Source organism: Podarcis tiliguerta (genome assembly GCF_965153285.1).
Source record: "Podarcis tiliguerta genome assembly, chromosome: 2".
Classification (NCBI taxonomy): domain Eukaryota; kingdom Metazoa; phylum Chordata; class Lepidosauria; order Squamata; family Lacertidae; genus Podarcis; species Podarcis tiliguerta.
The window spans coordinates 78,460,535-78,469,751 of NC_139535.1; the positions used below are offsets into that span (position 1 = coordinate 78,460,535).

The 9,217-nt window shown below is 44.4% G+C and overlaps 1 protein-coding gene across 2 annotated transcripts in view; it reads right to left on the bottom strand.

Moving 5' to 3' along the window:
- The window catches only part of GABRG2 (gamma-aminobutyric acid type A receptor subunit gamma2), a 59,282-nt gene extending 58,639 nt beyond the window's left edge, over positions 1-643 (bottom strand). The window contains exon 1 of one of the 2 annotated variants that reach the window (XM_083430870.1): positions 267-643. In XM_083430870.1, coding sequence (XP_083286996.1) covers positions 267-373 — 107 coding nt within the window. In that variant the 5' untranslated portion in view covers positions 374-643. The remainder of the gene's footprint in view (positions 1-266) is intronic. The other variant, XM_083430871.1, reaches the window with a different exon arrangement.
- Positions 644-9,217: the final 8,574 nt, after the last annotated feature.

The window sequence follows — 9,217 nt, forward strand, 5'->3', positions numbered from 1 at the left end:
CCCCAGAACTCACCGAACCCCCCCCCCCCCCTGCGCCCGCTTAAATCTACGCTGAGGGCCCTGGATTCCCAGCGCAGCAAAGCCGAAAAGAATATCTTCATCGTGATGGCTGGGAATAGATCTAGGAAGGGGGGGGGCAAGGGAAAACGCAGGGGTTCCTCTGCAGCCCTGTGCATCTTCTTCCCCCCTCCCCCCTCCATCACCCCCACCCCCCACCCCAACAGCCTACCCCCAGCCCGCGGTAGCAAACAGAAAGCACAGCTTACCCCTGGATGAGCGAAAAGAGGAGCAGCGCCCGCACCATCATTTTGAGAGGAGACGCTGCATCCAGCACTGAAAGGCTGCCTTGGCTGGGCGGATTTCGAGGACTCATCCTCTCCCTCTTTCTCTCTCTCCCCCCTTCTCTCTCTCTCTCCCTCTCCCCCCCTCAACCCCACACACTTTCCCGCCCCCTTTTTCCTCTCGGTTGCCGACGGATCCGTCCCCTTCTTTATTTAGTGATCTGTAGGGGTGGGGGTGATGGCGAGGCCCCCCTCCCTCCTGTTACCAGGTCCCGCCAGTAGGATGATACATTGCGCTCGCTCGCTTGCTCTCGCTCTTTCCCAGCTGCTGAATTAATATTCGGTGATTTGCTATCGGGGGAGGGGGGGGGAAGAGAGATATAAAAATCAGATCCTCGCGAACCCCTTGACGGATCCAAGCATCTGCTACGGCTAGCGCAACAGCAGCAGCTTCCAAATTTAGAGAATTGGGAGAAAGGGGTCGAGGTGAGGGGGGGGAGGAGGGAGGCGAGGATCACACGTACACACACTACTGGAACAGGCAAAGGGGGAGGAAGGAGAAGAAGAATCCCACACAATCCATCACAGAGAGGGGGCTGGGGAGGTGCGCGCAGGGGGAGGGCAGAGGAAGGATTGCGCGCAATGGGAGGGGGCGCGAGAGCGCAAGAAAAGCTTCTGCCTCGATGCAGATTAAGTCGGAGGTCAAAGTGGAAACGACGCATACGGGGCTGGTGCGGATACTGCTGCTGCCTCCGCCGCTGCTGCAGCGGAGATCAACACATGCGTGGTGCCAAGCGAGCTTGCTTTCTTTCTCCCCTAAACCCCTTTGGTTGCACGTGCGCGAGGCTGCATCTGGGAGCCGCGAGAGAGTTGCAACCGCGATTCCCAAAGCGAGCACCTTTACCCGCTTCTGCTAACCGCCTTCGGCTGGAAGAGGAGAGAGGGCCGATTTGCCAAGCAAAGACACGCACAGCATGCTACCAAGCATTCTATTGCAAGAAGGAAGGATGGATGGTGCTGATGGTGCTGATGGTGGCGGTTGCTAAGCAACCCGGGCACTTGGGGAGAGGAGGGAAGCATTGGGAAGGGGATCAGGCTATAAGGGGTGGGGTGGGGGTTTCCGGTGCAGTGCCGAGCCAGCGAGAAACGGTTGACCCAGGGATCTCATCTTCCCCATCCTTCTAATCGTCAGCATCTTAAAAATCACTCGAACGACGTGTTCTGAAATAATGACACGGAACAGGAGCTTTGCGAAGTTGAGGGAACAGGGTCACCTTCCCCAGGTACCACAAAGACAGGACTCCGGGAAGAGGAAGAAAGAAGAAGAAGAAGAAGAAGAAGAAGAAGAAGAAGAAGAAGAAGAAGAAGAAGAAGAAGAAGAAGCGATTTGTGATCTAGTCACATGGTGTTAGACAGGGTCAAACTATGGGATGTTTTCTTTGCAGTTTAGATGAAAAGGGAAGGTGGGAAGATGGGAGCCTGATGCCAACTTGTTGATAGGCTTGGTAAGAGCAGTTGGCCAAGTAGGGTGGCATTTGTTGGTGCTTGCAGCCTGACACAGTGAAGCACATTCAGATATTGGATGCTGGTGGTGGTCCAGAAGAAAATAAGAAACTGAATGCTGGCCAGCCACTCCAGATTGGGCAGGAAGGTGTTGTTGTTGTTGTTGTTGTTGTTGTTGTTGTTGTTGTTGTTGTACTACAGCTTCAGAGCTAACTCCTCCTTGTGAAATAGAAAGAATATAAAGAACTTGGAATGTTAATAGTAATATGCTTAAGTGCTGATTAACTCTAGAAAGCTTCACCTCAAAAAGGCTATGGAAGAGTTGGGCAAGGTTCAGAAAAATGCAACCCAAATGATCCAGGGAATGGAAGAAAGGTGGTAGCATTTGGGACTTTTTAGTTAAGATAAAAGTTGAGTAAGGGGCGACATGGTAGAAATTTATAAAATTATGCAAGGCATGAAGAAAGTGGATGAGAAAAGCTTTCCTCTCTTTCCTCCTCTCAGCACCAGAACATGTGGAATGTTGGAAGATTCAGGACAGATAAGAGAAAGCACTTTGAGAGGGTATAGTTGAACTACAGAACTCCCACAGAAGGCAATGATAGCCACCAACTTTGAAAGAGGATGAGACAAATTCATGGAGAATAAGCCTATCAATGGCTACTCTCCATGAGGACTCTGCTTTCCTCCATGGCTGGAGGCAGTAAGCTTTTGAATACCAGTTCTGGAAATTGCAGGAGAAACGTTTCCCACAACCATCTGGCTGGCCACTGTGAGAACAGGATGTTGCACTAGATGGGCCATCAGCCTGACCCAGTAGGCTCTTCTTACATCTGTATGTTCCCAAAGCTGCAAATTTACCTTCGTGCAGCAAGGAAGAATTTTCCAGGGTACCTCTGCAATGACTGCTTAGTAGTTACCAAAACAGTAGCATGCTAGGTATTCTGTAGAACACACAAGTGATATTCTTCACTCCTAAGTAGTATTACATATACTCCAGCTTAAACATTACCCCAATGTTATATTCTATAGATGGGAACTAAGGATTAAATCCTTTGACTCACAAACGAAACAGGAAGAAGGAAAACAAAATGAGAAGATGGTGCTAGAAAAAGGAATAGCGAAGCAAAGATGGCCAGTCAGTGGTATACAAGTGGAAATGATTCAAGTATATGCCAGAAAATTTAGGTTTACACATTTAGAACCCTAGTGCAACAAATTCAGTTTTAAAGAGCAAAAGCCTTCTTGCAATTAAGAAAGTAATGGGGAAATTGCCGTGAAAAGTGTGGGGTGACTGAATAAATAATGGAATAAATAATCAGGATATATGCTTAGGAAAAAGGTCATCTGAAAGAGATCATTGGGAACAGCCTTTGTCAACTCTCTGGGGAGCAACAGGGTCCAGCCACCCTGGAAAACCAACCTGCTCAACAACTTGCCTGAAGGTGAACCAAAAGGATTTCACTTTGCACTGCTCTAAGGGTGTGTTCCCCTTTCACAAGGGGAATCAGTAAGCTCAGGTGGCAATTAAAAAAAGAGTCCTTTCGCCAATCCATTTGACTTCAGAGTGGGGAAAGGAGAGGTCCCAGAGGATGTATATTAGAGCTTTTAGTGCTACTGAGACATTGTTTTTCCTCAATTATCTGGAAGTAGAATTAAAACAGTGGCCCCTGATCACTCTTAATGTAATGCTATATTAACTAGCAATGTCCTTCCCCATGGCCAAGATCTTTCTACAATGTCTACTACCAAGTAAGTTTCATTTAGCAAAGGTTCTTCCAAAGGCTAATTGAAATCTTCCAGTTTGCAAGTTTAGCCAGTTTTATTGCTTCCCCAGTCAAAGAGACTGGGAGATTAGTACCAAATTGCACTATTTCACTATAATAGAAGAGAAAGGGGGGTGGGAATAATAGACAGCAACAAGTAATTTAATACCACCCCATGAGGCCCCAAACCTGACTAAATCAGGAACCATTTAGGAGCAATTCAGCACTGATTTCTTACCTGTGCAGACCAGGAAAGCAATGAATGAATCAATTTATTTCAGAAACTGACCAGAGTGAGAAAAGCAATGAAATGGACTGAACCTGCAAAGAAGAACTAGCTTCTCTTAAAAGCCTTAATAGCGTGTTACCAGTTAACACTGGACGGACATTTGCTACAAAGCAGGATAGGGGTCCTAGCAAAACACAGAAAACAGAAAACACTGGCATCAAGCAGTTTGACATGACAATGGTCACTTCCAGATTTCAGCTCTTTTGCGTAGATATCTCCCCCATTCAGGTACATGTTTGCTTATATCCCTGATGCAATAAAGTGCACCTCCATAACCTCCTCTCCCCCTGCAAAGAAAGTGGATAGATTGCAATAAATAGCAGCAGCAGCAGCACTACAACACTCTTGCACAAAAATACACTTTCTAAAAACTCAGATTTCTGTAGCATGAGAAATTATGGAGAAGTGCACCAGAAAGTGTGGGGTGACAGACCCTTGATAGAAATAACATGCAATCTCTTTGTACAAACAAGTGAAGGCAAATATTCCAGAAGTAGGCACCTGCAAATAGACATTGTGTGGATTTTCAGTGAAATGTAAGTGAACAAGGGTTGGCAGTTCCAGAGAAAAAGGCAAGCGAGGAAACAACCTAGACTGGCAAGCAAGGAAACTACTAAGGAAGATGTACTTTTGCTCTGGACTGCAAGCTATTTCCTTCTCAGACTACCCCCTTTTTCCATAAGAGGCCATGAACTGGCTTCGTAATGAAGGAAGGCAACAGATCTCTCTTTTATTACTCTCTTTTATTACTTAGTGGTCCTCAGTAACTATCCTATGTGTAGCACATCAATGGTTAGAGCATCTGCTTTGCATGCAAAAAGTTCCAGATCCTGTCCCTGGCATCTCCAGGTAGGACTGGGAATGTACCTTGTCTGAAACCCTGGAGAGCCAATGTCAACAAGTGAGGACAGTACTGAGCTAGGTAGACCAATGAACTAACTCTGTATGAGTCAGCTTCCTGTGTTCTTATATTCTTGCCAGTTCCTCAAGATCCAAAACTTCATCCTCTGGATACAGGCAGCATTATGGGGCAAGATTTTCATGGATGCCTTCATAACATACCATCCAGCTAGCAAAGCATCATGAAAAGTAATGACAGTGCAGGTGTCCATAGGTGGAAGTGCAATTACTGAACAAGCAAATAGTAATTTAGATTTTTCACCCTAGAGCTGCATGACAGATCCTTTTCCAGAGCAAGTGCTACCTATTCTTAGCCCACATCCAAACCCATTCCCCCCTGTTGCTCTTACAATCTCTGGGACTGAAGCAAATGCTTGACTCACAGCGGCTATTAGCTCCACCCAAGGCATGATGGAGAACAACAAGCGGGAAAAGATAGACATAATATTGTACAAGGACAGGAAGAAACAACAGGGACAGAATTATTGCCACACACAGGAAGAACAAGGCTATAGCTTGAATGCTTCACCTGTAGATTTATAAATCATTTAATGTGTCGATACGAATGGAAGCCGTAAATATTGCAGTTGTTGTATAAGGGATTGTTATTTTGACTGGAGTGTAATTGAAATTAATAAGATTTTGAAACGCAGAAATAAAGTAAATCATCAAACTAGCATGCAGGGGGCCACATAAATGATATAATTTGGCATCTAAATGATTGGTATTAGTAATTGTAATTTGCCATTGTTATAATGAGGCTATTCTTGGATTATTGTAATGAAAAACTAATAAAAATTATTATTGACAGACAGGGGTTGCGTTTTGCCACTGAAATGTCTTTTGGGATTTGTTGTTCCCCTCTGTATTCTATAGGCTGTAGTCATCGTATGCCCCAGCGACTAAACCAAATAAGCATTTAGGTTGGTAGGTCTCCCTCCCCCAGTGTTTCACACACACTGTAGCCTCATTGTGTCACTTCCCAACTCCAGATAATCCCAGGTACTCCTTTCCCCCCCTGCTTAAAAAAAACAAAAACAGTACAGTGGTACCTCAGGTTACAAACACCTTGGGTTACAAACACTTTGGGTTACAGACTCCACTAACCCGGAAGTAGTACCTCGGGTTAAGAACTTTACCTCAGGATGAGAACAGAAATCGCTCAGCAGTGGCGTTACGGCAGTGGGAGGCCCCATTAGCTAAAGTGGTACCTCAGGTTAAGAACGGACCTCCGGAACGAATTAAGTTCATAACCAGAGGTACCACTGTATATCAATGTGTCCCAGCAACCAAGCACATTGTCCTGAGGAATATGCAGTCTCTGTTTTAAAACTCTCTACAATCAAGTAATCAAAACTCCTTGAATAGTCTTCTTTGCTTCATTGTTTCCTTGAAGAAAATGTTTAAATGCTTTTAAAAACCATGCAGTTAGGATATTCTTTGAACTACCTGACAAGGATTTCTCACTGCATTTATTTTTTAAAAAATAACCTAAAGAATAAAATCCACATAGATTTGTAGTTATGTTGAATGTTCCTATTATCTGAGACATTATATTTAAAATAAAAAATGAAGAGATGCAAATGTATAGTTCTCAAAGGCTAGCTATGATCAAGAGACTCTTTTTTCCATCTCTTTATGGGAGATGATTCTATATCTGACCTTTGTTAAGTAGTTCCTGGATTATACTGTATCTGTTAGCACTACAACATCTGGACACCCCAGTGATGGTGCCATGTGGTGGTGGATTAATTCTTCTTCAGAGTGGAAAGCTGCAGTTTCTTCCTATGGCTACATATTTAGTTCCACAGGACCTGAATGGCATAATATACTGCAAACTGAGGACGTGGTCCTGTTGAAATTCCACAACAGTGGATACTAATATTTGTGATCTGATTAGTAATTTAGTAAACAATGATTAATATGTTTGTTCTAATGCAGACCTTTAGAGAAGTTTGCAAAAAAGTCTATCCTTGGCAGAATGAAATGGGCGTATACCTGTATTTGACTTTTTAAAACCTGGTAATTTTTATGTGCAGACATTAACGAAGTATTGCATATCCTGTCTGCTTGTATTTTTGTAGTGCATATTATTGGCTCTTTAAAGGACTGCTGTAGTCTCTGCAGCTGTCTCTGCTGTTTCACCCCCTTTCTTTTCCTAGATGCTTAATCTTGCATTGGACAGCTATCATTTCAAGCTCTCGTGCTGTTCACAGGCCAGCAATCTGCTCCCTGAGCCTCCTTGTACACTGATGTTGTGCAGCAGAAATGACATCCTTTAATTTTCTGCTTTCAGACTCCAGGTACATTTGCAGTTTTGAATCTTTACTTTCCCAGTGACTTAGCTAGCTCCGAGGACCAGCTCATGCAATCATTTATGGTCATAAAAGTCACCACAAAGTTGCGGGGTAAAGGGGCCCTATTTTTTAAGGCTGAGTATTTTATTTTTTATTTTTTTAAAAAAACCCACACACTGTGAGTAGTTGAAGCTTAGAGGTAGCTCTGCTGTAGCAATCTGAACCATTTTAGCAGATTAGTCTGTCCCAATCGTAAAGTGGTTTTGCAATGATCTGGACGGAAGATCCTGTACATTATGGCTATAATGTCTGTTTGCGAGCAACCTCCAGAGCAATTTGAAGCGATGCTCTTTGGAATCTACTCAATTATTAATAGAAAAGTGAAACATCTCCATGTGGGACCTGTCAAAGTTTTGAGCTAACATTTAAATAAAAGGTTCTGGTGGGAACTCTCAAAGCCATTTTGTCCTGATTGGATTGATCTCTCCAAGCCTTCCTTCCCAGACACAATGGTGCCTTTAGAAGCAAGGTATTTATGAGGGGACACACTAAACGGAGGTGGCATAAGCCCCAGCTCAATACATTTTGCTGCCTAAGGTTCAACAAGATGGTCTCCACTCTCATAGGTAGAAGCTGACTGGCCTGGCAGCAGCTGAATATTATTTCAATAGCAACACCAGCCCAGTGTCCTTCACTATACCCGAGAACAGGAGGCTAATTTAGAGATTACTGTGCAATCTGTGGGGCACGTACAACTCTCCTCTCCAGCACTTCACCACCACTCCCCACACCCTCCCTAATGGCCGTGGGTGGAAGAGTACTCACTTGCAACCAGGGGTGCCAACTTGAATAAAATGGGGGGGGGGGAGGGACAGGTAAGCATCACCCTGCATAACTGATCACAAGACATCATGCACACACACCATTTGAATGGCAATGCCCCTCAACTTTTTGGGGGGGCTGGCCCCCTCAAATACTTTATTGAGGCTGAAAGGACCTCAGCTCCTAGGACCTGGCTCCTATGCTTGCAACACAGGCCAACAGATTGCTTGACAGGGTGTTTTTTTTAGACAGGAAGTATGATAATCCAGTGAAGGAATGGAAGCAAGGGTGGGAGGGAGACTCCCCCTTAAAATAATAATGCCCACTAATTCCACAGATTAATGTGCTTCGCCTAATTGAGGAATGTAAGGAGATCCTGGTGGGTCAGGCTGATGGCCTGAGTAAATCTGAGAATGGTACATACCAGATTTGATGTGGATGAGATTGGTTGCCAGCTGGCTACTTGTAACATGGGATAGTACCTTCAGCTGCATGGCGAATTCAACTACACAGACACAAGGTACCTATTCCAGTAACCTGATAAACCTGGGACTTGGGTCCACCCCTTTCCCAGTGACAGCCACCCAACAATAAGGTAGTGGTGAAGCTTGAATGAACCACAGCATAGGATACCATACCATATCTCTATTGCCTAAACAATGTTTCTGTTAAGGCCGTATGTTGCTGAAATTTCCTGGCATTTTGGAGCGTGATTGAACATGGAAAGTCCTTAGCGCAACATGCTACACTAAAAGGTCTTTTCGTTCATTAAACACTATCACTATATAACAGTTCCAGAACCTGAAATACTCTGATGCTTCAAGCAATTCATAGTGGACATAACATGCAAAACAAAGCATATTGCAGCTTATTAAGACATCTGAAGGGAGGTTTTTAATGTTTGATGTTTTTCTTATGTTTTTAGATATGCTGTAAGCTGCCCAGAGTGGCTAGGGTGGGCAAACCCAGCCAGATGTGTGGGGTATAAAAAATAAAATTATTATAAGTATTATTATTTAAAATGTATGCAGTAACTAAAACTTTTGAAACTACATTTGGCATTTATTTTTTTACTACCCCTCATTTCTGCCCCCCCCATCCACATGTTAGAAACATACATAAACAATATAAAAAGGTAAAGGGACCCCTGACCATTAGGTCCAGTCATGAATGACTTGGGTTGCAGCGCTCATCTCGCTTTATTGGCCGAGGGAGCCGGCGTACAGCTTCCGGGTCATGTGGGCAGCATGACTAAGCCACTTCTGGCGAACCAGAGCAGCGCACGGAAACGCCGTTTACCTTCCTGCCAGAGCGGTACCTATTTATCTACTTGCACTTTGAGGTGCTTTCGAACTGCTG